The sequence below is a fragment of the Aulonocara sp. 'chitande type north' Nkhata Bay genome, linkage group LG10 (assembly GCF_057382095.1).
Source record: "Aulonocara sp. 'chitande type north' Nkhata Bay isolate Kocher_YH1m ecotype deep benthic linkage group LG10, A_spYH_male_GT1.1, whole genome shotgun sequence".
Classification (NCBI taxonomy): domain Eukaryota; kingdom Metazoa; phylum Chordata; class Actinopteri; order Cichliformes; family Cichlidae; genus Aulonocara; species Aulonocara sp. 'chitande type north' Nkhata Bay.
In genome coordinates this window covers 9034995-9054232 of record NC_141353.1, presented here as the reverse complement: position 1 = coordinate 9054232, position 19238 = coordinate 9034995, and the positions used below count along the sequence as shown (strand labels likewise).

At 45.0% G+C, this 19238-nt stretch overlaps 3 protein-coding genes across 4 annotated transcripts in view; 1 reads left to right on the top strand and 2 right to left on the bottom strand.

Moving 5' to 3' along the window:
- Positions 1–731: 731 nt before the first annotated feature.
- Positions 732–2260, top strand: rps14 (ribosomal protein S14). The gene is made up of 4 exons (XM_086308127.1): positions 732–886; positions 968–1129; positions 1659–1735; positions 2148–2260. Exons 1-4 carry the CDS (start codon positions 738–740, stop codon positions 2213–2215), a joined length of 456 nt encoding a protein of 151 aa, XP_086164253.1. The 5' UTR covers positions 732–737; the 3' UTR covers positions 2216–2260.
- Positions 2261–2881: 621 nt separating this feature from the next.
- On the bottom strand, positions 2882–8358 carry LOC147320176 (hepatitis A virus cellular receptor 1 homolog). Its single transcript, XM_086308118.1, has 4 exons — positions 8322–8358; positions 7794–8233; positions 6535–6643; positions 2882–3037 (listed from the first exon to the last, which is right to left on the bottom strand). Exons 1-4 carry the CDS (start codon positions 8356–8358, stop codon positions 2961–2963), a joined length of 663 nt encoding a protein of 220 aa, XP_086164244.1. The 3' UTR covers positions 2882–2960.
- Positions 8359–17909: 9551 nt separating this feature from the next.
- The window catches only part of chm (CHM Rab escort protein), a 22061-nt gene continuing 20732 nt past the window's right edge, over positions 17910–19238 (bottom strand). Inside the window, exons 16-18 of one of the 2 annotated variants that reach the window (XM_086308050.1) lie at positions 18841–18986; positions 18293–18535; positions 17910–18170 (exon numbers count right to left, since the gene is read on the bottom strand). In XM_086308050.1, coding sequence (XP_086164176.1) covers positions 18332–18535; positions 18841–18986 — 350 coding nt within the window. In that variant the 3' untranslated portion in view covers positions 17910–18170; positions 18293–18331. Of the gene's footprint in view, positions 18171–18206; positions 18536–18840; positions 18987–19238 lie in introns of those variants that run through there. The other variant, XM_086308049.1, reaches the window with a different exon arrangement.

Genomic DNA, 19238 nt, shown 5'->3' with positions numbered 1-19238 from the left:
TTAAAATGTCAGTGGTCGCAGCAAACACGCGCGTCCGAGTCTGCAGGCAGAGTCAGAACCTCCTCAACCTGGACCGGGATGGACCGGGTCAGTGACACCACGTGACCGCGCGGTGGGTCCGTTATCGGACAGAGGGCGCGTTCCAGTTGAAAACAAACGGAGCCGGGCTGTCCAGGGTCAAAGTTCAGAGTTAAAGTTTAGACTGGACCGGGTCAGGGTTGGTTGTTAGATAGTTTCTGAGCTGACCCTCCCAGTGAGGTGGGTCTGATCAGGGATCAACAGTGTGATCAGAAGCTCTCAGACTGAGGTTACTGTAGAGTTCATGTTCAGAGCTGATGTGATTGATTATTTATTGATCAGTCGAGATAACTGGCTGGTGTTTGATTGTCATATTAGTTGAGTTTTCAGAGTTGGAGGATGCCGTCTGTGATTAGCTGTGTGCGGTGGGTTTTATTTTGGAGGTGTCCCGACTTTAATGTTGACCTGAGAGTTTCAGGATGTTAAGGTAAAACTCATAAAGAGGTCAGACCTGAACAGGAAGTGGGTTTGGGGTGTAATGGAGGCATGGGGAAACGCTGCTGGAAGGGAAGGTCTCACCGTGTTACGCTGCAGCGGCGGTCTAGTCTCGATGTCTGTATAAAGAATAGCTGGCTGTGATTGGTGATTCTCTGTGTGCGTGCTCGCTGTGACCTCATGCTCACATGTGTCTGACTCCTCTTCCTCCTCCTCAGCAGAAGATGGCTCCTCGTAAAGGGAAGGAGAAGAAGGAGGAGCAGGTGATCAGCCTGGGTCCTCAGGTGGCCGAGGGCGAGAACGTCTTCGGCGTCTGCCACATTTTCGCCTCCTTCAACGACACCTTCGTCCACGTCACTGACCTCTCCGGAAAGTATGTCCCCTCCGACCATCTGCTCGCCAAAATAAAAGCCGCTCTCTAATTGGTGCTAATGGTGTTTGTGTGTGTTTGCAGGGAGACGATCTGCCGTGTGACCGGTGGGATGAAGGTGAAGGCGGACAGAGACGAGTCTTCTCCGTACGCTGCCATGTTGGCGGCTCAGGACGTCGCTCAGCGCTGCAAAGAGCTCGGCATCACGGCGCTGCACATCAAGTTGAGGGCCACTGGGGGCAACAGGTAACCTGCACTCACCTGATTCTGTAGGCAGTGGGCTGACACTTTATTAGGTACACCTCAAGCACTGAACAGATCAATACAATTTCAAGTTACCAGGTTTAACCCAGTCAGGTGATCAGGGTTTAAATCCATGGTACTCTGCTGTACCTAATAAAGTGACAGGGGTGGAGTCAGTGAAGCAGAGTGAGTGTTTTTTTTTTTTTTTTTTATTAAATCTGCCATTTCTGTGCAGGAAGCCTCTTCATTTGATCCAAATCTGAACCAAACTCCATTCAAAAAACTGTTGATTTTACTGAAACAGTTCAAGTGCAGTTCAGGTGAAGTCCTCAGCACGGTCTGTTCAAAGCTCTAACAATAGATAAAAGTCGAGTATTTATTGTTACTTTAGTAAGTCTGACTGGTTTAACTGGAGATAGACCAGCAGCCTCTGACTGCATCGCTGCAGGTCTGGGGTCAGCCAGGCCTTTCAAACCCAGGTGTGTGTGTGTGTTACCTGTCCAGGTGGTGACCTGCTCTGTTTTCCTTTCAGGACAAAGACTCCTGGTCCTGGAGCCCAGTCTGCTCTCAGAGCTCTGGCTCGATCCGGCATGAAGATCGGGCGCATCGGTAAGTTTGTTTTTATTCATATTAAAGTTTTTGAGTAAAAAACGCGCTCAGTGAGCAGGTAGACGAGGCAGCACACGTGTCACTTCCTGTGATACAGTCACTTGAGTGCGGTCGGGTTTAAGGTCGTGTGTGTGTGTTATTCTGTTGTGTCATTTTCAACACCTTTATCGACCTGTCGGTGAACACCTGCGCTGCTCTCAGGTCAGCAGCTTTCTCAGTGAGGGTCGGAAGCTTTAAACGACTCGGCGGATTTAAATTAACTTTATTCGTACATCTATCTGATTGACACAGTTTGAATCTGAGCTTTATTGACAGCCTGAACAGTGACGTTTCCTTTAACTCGGCTCTACATTCGTGTGACAGTGTTGACGAGCATCTGATCATGTGATTGTTTCTTCCTCGTGTGTTTCAGAGGACGTCACGCCGATCCCGTCAGACTCGACCAGGAGGAAGGGCGGTCGCCGCGGTCGCCGTCTGTAAACTGTAAACAGCGAGATTTTCACCACAATAAAAGATTAAAGTCGACTTCTGTCTCCGTGTCTCATCAATGACCTGATCACCGATCCATCGGTTTGAACTTCCTCACATGATTATGTGAACATTAATGTGAGCAGTGGGCGGAGCTTTGAGAAACCTTCATGTTTACAGTCAAACATTAAAATCTGATTAACAGTGCAAATGGGATCAGTCCACACTAGAGACTGTTGGTGCTGGAGGTACTTGAGTACTCGAGTACTGCAGTAGTTTAAAGTACTGTGGTATTTCCTGCTGTGCTGCAGGACATGAAGCTCTGATTATTGGATCAGGGATTGATTGATCTGATGGAGGTGGAGACAAAATGACAGGAACACCTGAAGCTTTTATAAAACGCATGTTCGGATGTTTCCAGGTGTTATTGTGTCCACCCTGTGGGTGTAGCTGTGGCTCTGACGAATGAAACATTCAGACTCTTTCTTCTTATGGAGGATTTGAGTCTGCGGGCCTTCGTTCAGTTTGTTTTTCTGTCGCACTAAAATAATCTGCTCGAGTTAAAATGATGACATCATGCTGACAAAGCTTTTCCTTTTTTACAAAACTGAAACAATCATTTCAAATTGATTCACTCTGACTGTGAGTGAAGCTTCAGACACCACACTGAATCATATTTAATATTTATTTTATTTGGAAATAACGCTGATCTGTGAGGTCATTCTCAGGGCGGGGCTTCAGAGCAAGCTCAGACTGGTCACACAGGACTCTCCTCCTCCTCTGATTGGCTGAGCCTGCTGTTAGTCTTCAGTCTCTGACCACACCTCCAAACTCCTGCAGACAGATTCGTCAATGAATGAATTTAAACCTCTGTGCGGATTTTTCTGCGTAATGCTTTAGTCTGACCAGCTGAGGGCGACATTTACCATCAGCTGCTCCAACCTGAAGGGTCGATCCCTCAGGTCACCACACCTGTGTGTGTCTGAGGAGCATTTAATGTTTTATAGCTGTTTAAAGACATTTATGTTGATGGTGTCTGTCGTCTCTGCGACTCTGTGCTCAGTTCCTGTCATGTGACTAATCCTGCACTGACCTGCAGAGGATTTTACTGCACAATTTACAGACCTTTACAAAAAATTTGAATATGATGAAAAAGTACATTTATGTCCATAATTCCATTCACAGTGTTGGGGAGTAATGGAATACATGTACCACCGTTACGTATTTAAAATACAAAATATGAGTAACTGGATTACACGGCGGTCTTTTCCTGTTTCATAAGGTTATGAGGGGTTAGGGTGTCCACGCCGGTGAAAAACACAACACGCATTAAGAGGCCTTCGTGTCTGTGTCTCAAACTCGTGGCCCATATCACCTCTGCTTGCGGCCCGCATAATGACGTGAAGAAATGTTTAAAAAGTTATTCACAAAAATGATTTAATATGAAAGCAGCAGGCAGAGTGTTACAGGCGTCGCCCTAATCATGTAGCCTGATGGGCAGTGTAGTCCGTGCTGCAGGGAGGATGGACCGCTGTACCTGTGATGTGTCTGTGAGCGAGGAGGGAGGAAAAGAGCCGAAAAGTAAGAGATGTCACCGAGCAGAAACAGGAGCTGGAAGCATGTGTTCGTATTATTGTAGGGTCGACCTTACAATACGAAGCACCTTGATGCGACTGTTGTTGTGATTTGGTGCTGTATCAATAAGATTGAATTGAATGTAGAGCACCTGCCTCCTCATTGTGCTGCCTGTTTTGTGGTTGTTCTTGTGACCCTTGCTTGACCTCCCCACACACAGATGTTTGAAAGCAGTATGGTGTGACAATATGGCCATTTGCAACATTTGTACTTTGGGGTCAAAAACGACCAAAGGAAGGAGTTGTTCAGTACTATGCTATGCAGTATTGGGGTAAGTTTTAAGTAATTTTTTTTTTTTTTTTTTTTTTTTGACTTTCTAACAGCTGTTGTCCTCTGGGGTTAAAAATGACCCCAAAGTACAAATGTTGCAAATGGCCATATTGTCACACCATACTGCTTTCATTTTTTTTTTTTTTGGCCTGTCCCGTTTGGCTCTTTTGCATCAGAATTATTGTCTAAAGGCAAAGAAAGATGCCCAACGGATTTACTTTACCAAATGGACCATCCCAGCCTTGCCGTAATGGTCCATTTGATTCACCTTTTATTGTTTATTTTATTTTCACTTACTGAACACGGGACAGACTTGACTGGGGGAAAGAAGGGGAGAAAGAAAGAGGGAAAGAGAAACAGCTGGGTGAATGGGTTAAATGCAGAGAAACTATTTCCCTATGGGGACTAACACACACACACAGCTTGTTTACTGTATATGACCCTTGGCCCGCAACTGCAGAAAGAAAGCTGTCCATGATGGGACCAGTGCAGAGGAATAAACCTGAGCTTCCTCCTGCACTTGTGTCAAATATGGACACGTCTTTGTCCTCATGAAAGTTTGCCTTCACTCAGACTCATGCCCTGGTGTTCCTACCATGCCAAAATATAGAAAACTGTCAGGTAATGAGTTGGAATAAAGTTGAATAAAACCTTGAAACACAGAGATGGATGATATTTTATACTTGTTGCTTTATAAACAGTCAAAGCAAACGGGGTCATTTTTGAGCCCAGAGGACAACAGATGTGATTATGTGCTGCCAGTAAAAAACTTGTAGTTTAAAAACAGCTTTCTGAATTAACGTTGACATAAACCCGTCCGTGATCATCTGTTAAAGCAACCGACTCTGGTTGTGAAACGATCCTCACGATAACTGATGATTTAATTTATTTTTTACCCAAAACCAAAGAAACATTTCATTTAAATGAGGTTTTATCTACGGAGCCCCGCAGGGGACATGGGAGAAAAAAAAATTAGGGAGAAAAAAAAATTAAGACGGACTTTTGCGAGATCTTGCAAAACAAACTCGAGATCTCGCAAAAGTTTTAGCCGCATTCTTCGGAGGCTGCCAGCTCAAAGCCGACCGGGAGGTCGAGGCACGATGTGCCGGGAAAGCGGTGTTCCTCCCGGCTGTAGTAGGTCTCGACCTCCCGTTAGCTTCGAGCTAGTGGGTGTCAGATCTCCAAAAACGTCGGAGCACTTTTGCAAATATGTGATGTCTTGTAAACCGAGCAGGTATCTGACGTTTACACAACTACATTCACGTCTCAAAATATCTTAAAAGTGTATTTTGTGACCCAGAAAGAGTAATATTACAACTAAGTAGCTGCCGCCATTGTTGGAATTCAACTTTCGCGAGAAAGTTTTGCGAGATCCCGAGTTTGTTTTGTGAGATCTCGCAAAAGTCCGTCTTAATTTTTTTTTTCTCCCTAATTTTTTTTTTCTCCGATGTCCCCTGCGGGGCTCCGTATTTATCAGACATAAGTTTGAAATGGAAAAAAGAAATAGTGTCAAAAATGTCTGAATTAAGTTTTAATTAAAAGTGGGGGGAAATCCACCTCATAGTAATTAAGTATCAATCAAACCAGATGGGGACATTTTGACCCCTGAGGACCACAGCTGTGTGTGTGTGTGTGTGTCTGTGTGTGTCTGTGTGTGTGTGTGTGTCTGTGTGTCTGTGTCTGTGTGTGTGTGTGTGTGTGTGTGTGTGTGTCTGTGTGTGTCTGTGTGTGTGTCTGTGTGTGTCTGTGTGTGTGTGTGTGTCTGTGTGTGTGTGTGTGTGTGTCTGTGTGTGTGTCTGTGTGTGTGTCTCTGTGTGTGTGTGTGTGTGTGTGTCTCTGTGTGTCTGTGTCTGTGTGTGTGTCTGTGTGTGTGTGTCTGTGTGTGTGTGTGTGTGTGTGTGTGTGTGTGTGTCTGTGTGTCTGTGTCTGTGTGTGTGTCTGTGTCTGTGTCTGTGTGTGTGTCTGTTTGTCTGTGTGTGTCTGTTTGTCTGTGTGTGTGTCTGTGTGTCTGTTTGTCTGTGTGTGTCTGTGTGTCTGTTTGTCTGTGTGTGTCTGTGTGTCTGTGTCTGTGTCTGTGTGTGTGTGTCTGTGTGTGTGTCTGTGTCTGTGTGTGTGTCTGTGTGTCTGTTTGTCTGTGTGTGTCTGTGTGTCTGTTTGTCTGTGTGTGTGTGTGTCTGTGTGTGTGTGTGTCTGTGTGTCTGTTTGTCTGTGTGTGTCTGTGTGTCTGTTTGTCTGTGTGTGTGTGTCTGTTTGTCTGTGTGTGTCTGTGTCTGTGTGTGTGTCTGTTTGTCTGTGTGTGTCTGTGTGTCTGTTTGTCTGTGTGTGTCTGTGTGTCTGTGTCTGTGTGTGTGTGTGTGTCTGTGTGTGTGTGTGTGTGTGTGTCTGTGTGTCTGTGTGTGTGTGTGTGTCTGTGTGTGTGTACTGACTGTGAGCTGCAGTCAGCAGAGCAGGGATGAAGATGATGAAGGTCAGTCTCGCTGAGTTCCTGATGAAGATCTCCAGGTGGTCGGCCTGCTGCACAGCTGTGATCCTCACCTGTAAACATGAAGTCATGTGACCTGTGAACCAATCAGCAGCCTGAAGGTGAAGCTCTGATCCAGGCTCAACAGCTGATCAGCATTCAGTCAGCTCTGATTAATCAATGAATCCATCATCAACGTAGCTCTGACGCTAGGAGTCACCATGGCAACGGGTAAACAAAGAGCAGCTCTGACATCCACATCGATCTGTTTAAGTCCCTCATCATCATCATTATTATTCTGATTAACTACTTCCTCTCACCTGAATGCAGACGACACTCACCTGTACCTCTTGTTTAAACCTGTGATTTGGATAGATGTTGTTTTGCATTTTTCTAAACACCGGGTCTCTGTGGCTTTTAAACCCCAAAACACGCTGCGCCACAAACTGGTCCACCCCAAGGATCGGGTCCCCGACACAAACAGAGTAAGAGAGTGTACGCTGGTAAGATTGGCAGGATTTATACAGCGGGGAACCAAACAGCCTCTGGCTACAACACAGCAGAGCCACCTCGTCAGGCCAGGACTCTGCAGTCTGTTCACATCTACAGGCCAGTGGACACTCTTTCAGTGATGAGGATGTCCACATGTAAGGACTTGTGTCTGAAGTGATTCATATCAGCAAATCTGCCATGTTGCAAATATCATTGATGTTTATGATAAATACGTGTGGCCCTAACACTGAGCCCTGTGGTACACCACACACAATAGATCATCTATGCTCTGTCTCTCCATCCTGTTACCACCCCTTAGCCCACATCCTTCCACTTATTATGTAAAAATATTTCATGGTTATTCGTGTCATTGTTTCAGATCCAGAAATCCCAACCTGTGAATTTCTTTTCGTTCATGGGACTTTGTTCTGTGAGATGTGCTGGCACAGAGTGTTAGACCGGCTTGTTCTGAGTCGGCACCGATGGTCAGCCTGACGTTTGTCAGTAAATCTGCTTGTACAGGTAAACATGTTTCTATGGAAACATTAATATTTTCATTTCGTCAGGACGTTCACTCGTGTAACCGTTTTCATGTGATCAGTCAGCTTCTTTCGTTCTCACAGATGAACATTATCAATATTTTATTGCATCATCTCTTACAGTAAGATCATTGTTGTTATCTGTGGATGTCACAGTGCAGGGGTTTTCACCGTTAACAAAGAAAAAACGAACCTCAGTCTGAGTGTGCGTTGTCATCAAGTCTGTGACATCACTTCCTGTTTGTCCCGCCATGGTTGTGATGGTGGTTAAGATGTGAGGAAGATCCTCAGCTGTGACGACGCTCAGGTCAAAGTGATGTTTGTCATCGTTGAACCAGCCGGGTATCCTCACCCTGCAGCCGTATCGTCCAGCGTCTCCCTCTGTCAGGCTCTTTATGGTCAGAGAGACGTCTCCGTCCTCCAGTCGGCCCAGCAGCTCATACCTGCTGGAAGCTCTGGTTAACACTCTGAGTCCATCTGTGGAGATCAGCGGATTGGAGCAGCCTCTGGCTGGTATTTCTCCTCGCTGCCAGCACACGTTCATAGATCTGTGATATTTCCTGTCATATTTACAGGGCAGAGTGACGTCCTGACCTGGTTGACCTTTGACCCTGCTGCTGTCACATTCACAGACTGAAAACACAGAAACAGGAAGTTAAAGACAGTTTGATTTAAGAAGAGTTTCCAGCAGAAACATTCCTGATGTGAACGAGCAGACTACCTGAGCGCAGGAGCAGGAGCAGCACCACAGCCTCCATCGCTGCATCAGTCCGATGGTTGGTGTTCAGTTCAAGCTGAATATCAAATAAACCAAGAAGACTTTCAAGCTGCTGCTGCTTCTTCTTCTTCTTCTGCTTCTTCTTCTTCTCTGACTTTCTGATAATCTGTGTTATTTATATTTTTGTGGTTTTGCAAGGCCAGCTTGTGACTTCCTGTTAACGGCAGCTCGTTCTGTAACTTCTCATCTCACTAAACCACATCGGCATGTTAACCCCCCGTCTTGGGGGCGCTAGGTGAGTATTTTGGTTTCAAAAGCCCATCTCTCTGTTTGTGTGTCTCTCAGCTGCAGCAGTAGGTGAGTTGTTGTGCGCTGTTTCATTTTTCACAGTCGGTGTAAAAGCTGAGCTCGGCCCTCCCACAGAGACGTTAGCAGCACCGATCCATGATCTAAAAAGTGTTTTGTCTCACTCCCATTTCTTCTTGTTGCATGTTGAAGCGCTACTTGGAACCTTTTTACGATCCAACCATGAAAAATAGGATTTTATGACATTTTTCAACTGGTCTTAAACTTTTGATGGGGACTGGACCAGCAGCTGCTGGGAGATGTTGACTGGCTACAGATGGATGGGGGTCTCTGTGGGGCCATTCAGAGACCCCGTCCTCACTCGCTACTAGGCTCGGGGTCAAAGTTCAGTCCGGTGTTCTGGGAATCGATCCTACCTCACAAACCATCCTACCCGTTGTTTCCATGCATGTGCACAACACAAAGCACAAATTTACTTCATTTTTCTTTAACCTGTTGTGAATATCGGGGCGACCGTGGCTCAGGGGGTTGGGAAGCACATCTGTAACCAGAAGGTTGCTGGTTCGATCCCCGGGCTCTCCATCGTCGCCTCTGTCAGTTTGCCCCAGGGCAGCTGTGGCTACAACTGTAGCTGCCTCCACCAGTGAGTGAATGAATAGTGTAAAGCGCTTTGGCTGCCTTGAAAAGCGCTGTACAAATGCAATCCATTAATATTTGTTATGGTTAAGCATAGGTAGAGTTGGATGTCTCGAGACCACTTTTCTTGGTCTCGGTCTTGCTTTGTCACATCCAGTGCCGTAGCTCCGCAAACGCACATAACGCACACTGCGTAGGGCACCAAATGGCCGGTAGGGCACCAAAAAAATCAGGGTCGTAAAAAAAAAAAGTAAACCATATTAATACTATAAATATCATATGCATTAATATGGTTAAACAATACAAAAGCAACATAAAACAATTTTCCCGAGAAAAGGGGTGAATCTGCTTTGTGCCCTGTCTCCAGTCTCCTCCTGGTGCCCCCCCACTCCCAGTGGTCTGTTCTATAATTGGTAAACACCTGTTTGAACATGGCCTCGAAACGGCAACAGGAGTCGGGAGCGGAGAAAAGAAAGAAGAAGAGGAAGCGTGATGAAACTCAGGCGTCGCTTGCCGGTAAGGCAATGTTTAAATAATAATAATAAAAAAAGTTCATTATTGTAGCCCTTGCTTGCACGCTCATGTCCGTCAACTCTGTGATAGCTCCTGTTAGCAGTGTTCATACTGTGTTAACAAATGTTGCAAATGATTGATGTTGGGTAGTTTGTTTACGTTGTGGATATGAATATAGAATGGACTACTAAAAGCAACTCATCATGGTCACTCAATTGACGGTTTTCAGATAACGTTAGCAATCGTGACTCACGATTGCTAACGTTATCGTGATTCGTGAGACTAGCATTTCCCTCCTCAGGTTGCTAGCTGGCTAACGTCATGCATGCTACTGATTAACCTTAACTTTGGGATAGGTCAGTGATGCAGTCAAGTATTATTATCAGATTAGACAAGATTACTTTGTATGTTGCTGCATTTCAGGATATCTATAAAGACGCATATCTTATTTATGCCATTGACGTCTGAACACATAAATAGTTCTCGTCTTTCTTTAGGTTCATAGATCAAGGGCGACATCTGTTGGTGAAACTGTAATATGAAACCTATATCTTCCAGTAATATAGATTTCCTACTTGCGCATTTATATCAAATTATGTACAGCATGTTTATATTGCCATTTGCCATTATGAAAATCTATACATGTAAAATATAGTTAGTAATTTTTAAATGTACCAGTGACTTACTTAATTTATTAGTCTTATAATGCAATCTTTCGTAGGCCTACTGTAGATTCAAAATTGTATTTCTGTAAAATCCCTGAATATTTTCTCTTGTATGCAGGGTCAATGCTTAAATATGTTCAAGGAGGATCTCAAGGACAGGATGAACCATCCAGTAGTAGTGCCATCCCTGGACATCAACCACCAGCCATTGTAGACCCTGCAACAATCCCACTGAAGTACAGAAGACACTGACAGATAAGGGAGTAGCTGACATTGATGGACCTGAGATGATGCAGGAAATCATCAACCTTCCTCAGCTGCCACCACAGACGTCTGCTTTGGAAATGCTGTCATTTTTACATGACAATCAGCTTCAAGAGGTATATCCCAATCTGTGGATTGCTCTGCGTATTGCACTGACCCTGCCTGTCACAGTTGCCTCTGCTGAGCGAAGCTTTTCAAAGCTCAAACTCATTAAAACGTACCTGCGTTCATCAATGGGGCAGGAACGTTTAAGTGGTCTGGCTGTTATCAGCATCAATGGTGACGTGGCTCAGAAGCTATCATATGATGACCTTATAGCTGATTTTGCAACCAGAAAATGCAGGCGTGTGCCTCTCTAGGCCCTAGAGAGGCACACGCCTGCATTTTCTGGTTGTCAGAGTATGCCCTAGACTCTAGGGCATACTCTGACAACGAATTGTAAAAATGTTTAACATAGTTACTTAAGGAATGTGGCTTTTGTGTTCAAATTCTTATTTTTCTTATTTAAGTTTCTTATTTAAATTCTATTGTGAAACTATTTGTAAATATATTAATAATAATACTATTATATGCACCATAAAGCATTTGTGCTTAGGGCACCCAAATGGCTAGCAACGGCCCTGGTCACATCGACATAGTGTTCGGGCGATTTGGAGTCAACCATCGGCGGAGCGGGGAGGTGGATTACTGGGCTTAAGCCCAGGTCATTTTTTCAGAAGCCCGGAGTCTTTTGGAGTGTAGTGCAGCGATGCAGAGGAGAGCTGAAGTTTGACCAGGTACCAAAGCAAATCACTGGTACTGTACAAATAATGTAAATATGACGGTGCATCACAAAAGATATCAAACTGATCACTTGACCCATGTTACGTTACTCACTCTTCAAGTGAATCAACAAAAGGTGAAATGAAAAGCCGAACAACAACAGCTGTTTCTTTAGAGAGTCTCAGCTCACATGTGTGTTTATTTCATATTTTCAGTTCTTACCCTCCACGGCTGAACAAACTCTCTAAACCGGTTTCAGTTATGCACTGATGAACACAACAAAGGACATAAGGAGCTTCTTTCAAACAAAAAACTCAGGTAGATGTTATTGTATATATTATGCTTTGGATGTTGTTCAGTATATTTCTATGCAAAACAAGAGGAATTTCAATACACAGCAGGATATTCACAGTTTAAACCAGATATTTACGCTTTAGGGAGAAAACATAAAAACTTTTTTTTTTCTGTTAAACATCAATTTTGAGTAAACTTGTTTTGTTGTAGATAAATAAATTTGTCTGTGAAGGTTCTCAGTCATCCAGGTCATCGTAGTCAAAGGAGCTTGCAAAGAAAAGCGTCTGGACTTCTTTAAGTTGCTTGAAGACGTTTCACCTCTCATCCGAGAAGCTTCTTCAGTTCTAAGGTCAAATGGTGGAGAGTCCCAGATATAAACCTAGTGGGAGTTTCCCCCCACAGAGGGACAAAAGGACCCCCTGATGATCCTCTAATCGCCTGAGCCAAGGTGTGAAACTGGGTGTGGGTCCCAATCAGCCAGAGTTTCGGGTGTGTTCATTGTGAAACCTGGCCCCACCCTATCATGTGAATTCCTGAGGTCAGATGGCCCAGGATGTGAGTGGGCGTTAAGGCGTCTGGGGAGGATCTCAAAACTGGATTATAGATGGCAGAGAGTTGGTGTCGTAAACCCCGCCTCTGTTCAAAGATGGTCACTCACAGTGGACATAGATGCTTCTTTCACTCCTCTTTCAAACCATCTGTCCTCTCTGTCCAAAAATGCTCGAAAGAGTGACCTTTGACCTTTAGATGCAGATGGACTGCTGAGTCTTGTCCTGTGGAGGTGGCTCTTCTGTGTTGTGCCATGCGCTTGTGAAGTGGTTGTTTGGTCTCTCCAATGTAGAGGTCTGAGCATTCCTCGCTGCACTGTACAGCATACACCACATTGTTAAGTTTGTGTTTTGGCGTTTTGTCTTTCGGGTGAACCAGTTTCTGTCTGAGCATGTTGCTGGGTCTGAAATACACTGGGATGTCATGCTTGGAGAAAACTCTCCTGAGTTCCTCTGATACACCGGCTACATAGGGGATGACAATGTTGTTGCGTCTGTCCTTCTTATCCTCCCTCGCTGGTGTCTGGTCTTCTTTTCTGTGCCTCTTTGCTGACTTTAAGAACGCCCATTTAGGATAGCCGCACGTTTTGAGTGCTTCCTTTACATGTGTGTGTTCCTTCTTTTTCCCTTCAGGCTTAGAGGGAACATGTTCTGCCCGGTGGTGTAGGGTCCTGATTACTCCAAGTTTGTGTTCCAGAGGGTGATGGGAGTCAAAGAGGAGGTACTGGTCCGTGTGTGTGGGCTTCCGGTAAACTTCGATGTTGAGGTTGCCGTTCTCTTCAATGTGCACGGCGCAGTCCAGGAAAGGCAAACAGTCGTCCTTTGTGTCTTCCCTGGTGAACTTGATGTTTTTATCCACAGCGTTAATGTGCGCAGTGAAGGAATCCACTTCTTGTGTCTTGATTTTGACCCAGGTGTCGTCCACATATCTGTACCAGTGGCTGGGTACTCTTCCTTTGAAAGAGCCAAGAGCCTTCCTTTCCACTTCCTCCATGTAAAGGTTGGCTACAATAGGTGACACGGGGGAGCCCATGGCACAGCCATGTTTTTGTCTGTAAAAGCCTTCGTTGTATTTGAATATGTAGTGGTGAGGCAGAGGTCTAACAGTGTGCAGATCTGATCGGGGTTGAAGTTGGGCCTGTCCTCCAAGGAGCTGTCTTCTTGTAGTCGTTTTCTGACAGTCTCCACTGCCTCCGTGGTGGGTATGCAAGTGAAGAGAGAGACTACATCAAAGGACACCATGGTTTCATCTGGATCCATAATGACATCTCTCACCTTCTCAACAAAATCCAAAGTGTTCTGGACGTGGTGTTCAGAGCTGCCCACCAGCAGGATCGAAGCCAGAAACTTGGAGATGTTATAGGTGACCGAGTTGATCGTGCAGACAATCGGTCTTAAAGGTGCTCCCTGTTTATGCATTTTCGGTAAACCATACAGACTCAGAATTTCAGGACGTTTCACGGATCACATTAACTCAGTGGACCGACACATCAGATTCACCAGGGAGGATATGAAAAGTGGCAGGTTAGCCTTCTTAGACTGTGAGATTTCCATCAGTAATGAGGGACATCTAAAAGCTGACGTGTACCGTAAACCTACACAAACAGATCAGTATCTAAGGTTTGACTCTCATCATCCACCGGAGCACAAACTGGGTGTCATCAGGATGCTACAACACAGAGCGAACACCATCCCCACTGACACAGCAGCCAGGGAGGCAGAAGAACATCAAGAAGGCCCTGAGTAAATGTGGTTATCCCAGCTGGACTTTTGTCAAAGCTGGAAAGGCTCCTAAAGAAAGCTCCAGCCGACCCAGGAGAGAAGGACAACCGCTGCCCAAGCAAAAACCTGCAGTGATCCCGTACGTGTCAGGAGTATCGGAGCAGCTGAGACACATTTTTTCTAAACACCGGGTCTCTGTTGCTTTTAAACCCCAAAACAGGCTGCGCCACAAACTGGTGCACCCCAAGGATCGGGTCCCCGACACAAACAGAGTAACATAGTTTACGCGGTTAAGTGCCAGGAGGAGTGCCAGGATTTATACATCGGGGAAACCAAACAACCTCTGGTGAAGCGGATGGCACAACACAGAAGAGCCACCTCATCAGGCCACGACTCTGCGGTCTATTTACACCTACAGGCCAGTGGACACTCTTTCAATGATGAGGATGTAACATCCTGGACAGGGAGGAACGCTGGTTTGAGGGCGGAGTCAAGGAGGCCATTTACGTGAAAAGGGAAAGACCATCTCTGAATCGAGGAGGGGGCCTAAGGGTACATCTGTCACCATCTTACAATGCTGTGATTGCAGCCATTCCCCACCTCTCTGTGAATGGGACTCATGGTTATTGATCAGTGGTTTTTGATCAATGGTCATGATAATTTGCATAATTAAGATTAAGGAACTGCCCTCCCAGCCCATTGTTGCTTCAGTGGTGCTGGTTTCAGTCATTATGCAGATGTACTGTTTATAAGATTGAAACCTGCAGTCAGCTGAGACTGAAGACATCACCTGATGATGACGAAACGTTTCTCCCACAAAATGCTACGTCCAGATGAACAGAAGCAACTTTTGGAGATTTTGGTCATATCGCACAGCCCTACTCCAGACGATTCCATTCTGAGCTGAAGAAGCTTCTGATTGGTTAGTAGAGTCCATGTGAGTAAACTGGTGGCACAGCTGTGGATGCATATAAGGCAAAACACAGAGGCTGTTTCTGTGACATGGGAACATCAAGAGATGTCAACCAAAACACCAGGAACAGAACTGTGGAGCTCCATAAGTGTGGCTCAGTTTGAATACAATTTGGTGCCATTTACAATTAAGAAATACAGACAGTTTCTCTCTTTACTCTTAAAGTTAACAAATGTGTTTTTATATTTATCTAAAAAATAAACATTTAGTCTGATTTGATGTTACAATTAAAAAAGTGTTTTTATCTGAAGAGTAAATATCTGGTTTCAACTGTAGATTTGATGATTGTCAGCACAAAGAGGGAACAAGAGCAGGTGAGACACACCTGTTAGTCACATGGTTGTTTGCCAAAACTCATCAGAACATGTATCCAGTACCGAGTGTAACTTTTTAGATGCCACTTGTTACTTTACATACTTTGTTACATTCTATATTTATTAAGTTATGCAGCTTGTTTGCACAACAAGGCTGAATAATTATATAAACTTTTCTCAATCTAAATATTGTACTTTGGTATTATTAAAAAATAAGTGTAGTGCAGGTCTATGATGATTTTTAGTGCTGCTATCATCTAGTTCTGATTCTGGTTCTGTCTTGGTTAAGTCCTCAGTAGTCCTGATTTTGAGGTGTTGTAGTCCTGTTTTAATTCTGGATCAGTTCTGGGTCTGGTTGAATCGGGGTTTAGTCCTCGTGTCTTGATGCAGCCCGACTTTGTTCTGCCTCGCTGCTTAATTAAAAACTAGTTTAAGGTGTCCTGCACATGTGATATATATTTTTCCCTCTATGAAGTCATTCTTTTTTGAACAAAACTCAAAACAGAGCCAATTAATCTTTCAGTCATTTCTACCCTCACTTAATTTCCTTTCGCTGCTCAGCTCTCACACAGGGGCTCAGCTATGCTCCAATCCCTCCATATTGTGGCCAATCACATACAAGGATAATGTCATTATGTGAAAAACAGAGAAGGTGAGAGACAGAGAAGAGTGAGGTGCCCCACGGCATTGGTGGCTGCCCACTGCTTCACTGGGTGAATGGGTTTAATGCAGAGGAACTATTTCCCTATGGGGACTAACACACACACACACAGACGACAGCTTACAGTCCTGCGTGAAGATGAAAGTGACTTCGTACAGCCCCGATTTGCAGACGCTGTGCGCAGAGGTTCGGGAGCAGAAGTCCCGTTGTAAACATATCATGGCAGACCCGACGATGTTTGCATGAAACTTTACAGCTTCTCTTTATTGACCACTTTACACACACGGTTGCTGTGCGCACACAGCCGGCTGTAGCTTTGCAGCTCACAGCCCGACACACACCAACAACAGCATATATGGCACAGACGTTAAAGTGGCGAGGCGTGATTGCAGGTGCTGCTCTGGTGCATCCGCCTCCCCTGCAGCGGCGCTGCAGACCACGCCCCGCCTCACACATTGACCAGGTAAATACATATTTAGGCAGAATTTTGCAAATATCTATTTTTCATTTTTTAGCAGCATAGAGCTTTTTTTCAGTTATTTTTAAAAGTCAGGCTCCAAAAGCCCAAAGGAGATATAACAGTTTTTGTTTGCTGGATCATTTTAGTTCAGCTTTCTTTTTGTTATATTTCTTTAAGAGTTCAAAATGTGTTAATTACATAAATAAAATGTAATTTTCTCTGTAGCACTTCATAGATTTCATAAGCAACACACTTTAGACTTCCATCAAGTTTTAATAACACTACAGTTTTTCCTTAGGCTGGTCACACTTCCTGTATGTCTAAAGTTTCAAAATAAAATGTCTCAGAGCTGTTAAACGTGGGAACATTTACTCTGTGTCCATTTGTGCAACATCTCTAAAGTTAGAAATATCCTGTCTCAGAGTGATGCTGAAAAACTAGTTCATGCATTTATTACTTCCAGGCTGGACGACTGTAATTCATTATTATCAGGAAGTCCTAAAAGCTCCCTGAAAAGCCTTCAGCTGATCCAAAATGCTGCAGCAAGAGTCCTGACAGGGACTAGAAAGAGAGAGCAGATTTCTCCTGTTTTGGCTTCCTGTTAAATCCAGAATTCAAAATCCTGCTCCTCACATACAAGGTCTTAAATAATCAGGCCCCATCTTATCTTAATGACCTTGTAGTACCATATCACCCTATTAGAGCACTTCGCTCTCGCTCTGCAGGCCTACTTGTTGTTCCTAGAGTATTTAAAAGTAGAATGGGAGGCAGAGCCTTCAGTTTTCAGGCCCCTCTTCTGTGGAACCAGCTTCCAGTTTGGATTCAGGAGACAGACACTATCTCTACTTTCAAGATTAGGCTTCAAACTTTCCTTTTTGCTAAAGCATATAGTTAGGGCTGGACCAGGTGACCCTGACTCCTCCCTTAGTTATGCTGCAATAGACGTAGGCTGCCGGGGATTCCCATGATGCATTGAGTTTTTCCTTTCCAGTCACCTTTCTCACTCACTATGTATTAACAGACCTCTCTGCATTGAATCATATCTGTTATTAACCTCTGTCTCTCTTCCACAGCATGTCTTTATCCTGTCTTCCTTCTCTCACCCCAACCAATCACAGCAGATGGCCCCGCCCCTCCCTGAGCCTGGTTCTGCTGGAGGTTTCTTCCTGTTAAAAGGGAGTTTTTCCTTCCCACTGTCGCCAAAGTGCTTGCTCATAGGGGGTCATATGATTGTTGGGTTTTTCTCTGTATCTATGAAGCGCCTTGAGGTGACTTTTGTTGTGATTTGGCGCTATATAAATATATATATATACACAGTATATATATATAAATAAAATTGAATTGTGTTGATCGGTCATCCAGGAAACAGTCCTTCAGACCAATGTCTAATCAGAGCCCTGAAGCTGCGGCTCACCTTGTTGAGTAGCTTTTATGATCGTGTTCATAATGACAGGTCAACACGAGGCGCCATCATGTGGTACAAACGTTTTATTAGGGGACGCCGGCTGACTTGACAGAGGAGCTTATTAACATGAGCAGAAACATCTGGAAGGCTTCACAGAGGCCTGTTTACAAACAAACAGCTGTTACAGTAAACAACAACAACAGCTGAGTCTGATCACAGCTGCAGCTGCCAGGTAAACTTCCTGTTTCAGGTGTGCTCGGCTTCATTCTGTGTGGGGGCGTGGCTTCGCTGCTTGAGTGAAGCCTTTGGCAGAGACATCCTGTGTGACCCTGTGTGTGACAGCCAATCAGAGCCAGAGGCGTGTCTTCATGTTGAGGCTTTAATGAGTTTTTAAATAAAACAGAAAAACAGCAGAAATCATAGAAAAATAAAAAAGGCAACTTTTACCCACAATGCACTGCAGGAGGTCTTTACACTTTATATCTACAGGTTACTCCTCAGGCTGAAGGCTCGTCTCCTCCTCCTGCTGCTCCTGCTGTTTCTCCTCCCCCTCCCCCCCTGCTGCTGTTAACCCCTCCTCCTCTCCTGTGGAGGTGGGGGAGGTGTTCTCCCCATCGTAGATGATGTCCTCGGGGTTTGGAGCAGGAGGACAGAACTCCTCCTCGGGGAGAATCTTCAGGAAAATCGACTCAGCCTGAAAACAAAGAATCACACGCAAACATTACAGGAAGCGCCTGCAGTTCCTCTAACGTTCCAGCGGGGGCAGCACCGAGTCAACCCCACAGACTCCCATGTTAAAATGAACATGCTTACAGCCTGATACACAGCTAACCCTATATTTATATATGCGTCTCTGGAAGCTAGCTAGCTGATAATCTAGCAAGCAGGCGTGTGTGCGTGTTTGCCCCTCCCCCGACACACAGCTGCGTGAACAAAGAGAAACTTTTATTCATCAAACACGACCTGAAGGAGGACCACGGCCTGAAAGGTACATCTCACCTGTTTGATGGCGTGTTCGTGTCCCAGAGCGCCATCTGGGCCGGAGCACACGTACACGTTAGATGGGAGGTCGTGACCTTCAGGCTCCACCCCGGAACCGTCGGCCATGTTGAAGTACAGACACCAAAGGACAGCTGGACGGTTTTCTGCAGACGGACATAATTAGATGAAAAAGTTCAGATGATAGAAGAAAAAAACGCCGCCACAGCACGTTTCACTAACGTGTCACAGCAGAAGAACACGAGTCGGGATGTTTTCAAAGGAAATGAAATGTTATAATGTAGACCAGGGGTGGGCAGCTCCACGCCTCGAGGGCCTGCAGGTTTTAGATCGCACCCTGGGTCAACACACCTGAATCACATGGTTAGTTCATTACCAGGCCTCTGGAGAACTTCAAG

Coding starts and splice junctions, on each gene's coding strand:
- rps14 (XM_086308127.1), top strand. CDS start 738: ATGGCTCCTCGTAAAGGGAAGGAGAAGAAGGAGGAGCAGGTGATCAGC. Junction 887..967: donor GTCACTGACCTCTCCGGAAA/GTATGTCCCCTC, acceptor GTGTGTTTGCAG/GGAGACGATCTGCCGTGTGA. Junction 1,736..2,147: donor CATGAAGATCGGGCGCATCG/GTAAGTTTGTTT, acceptor CGTGTGTTTCAG/AGGACGTCACGCCGATCCCG.
- LOC147320176 (XM_086308118.1), bottom strand. CDS start 8,358: ATGGAGGCTGTGGTGCTGCTCCTGCTCCTGCGCTCAG. Junction 6,644..7,793: donor CAACGCACACTCAGACTGAG/GTTCGTTTTTTC, acceptor TCATGTTTACAG/GTGAGGATCACAGCTGTGCA. Junction 3,038..6,534: donor TCTGCTGACTGCAGCTCACA/GTCAGTACACAC, acceptor ATCTGTCTGCAG/GAGTTTGGAGGTGTGGTCAG.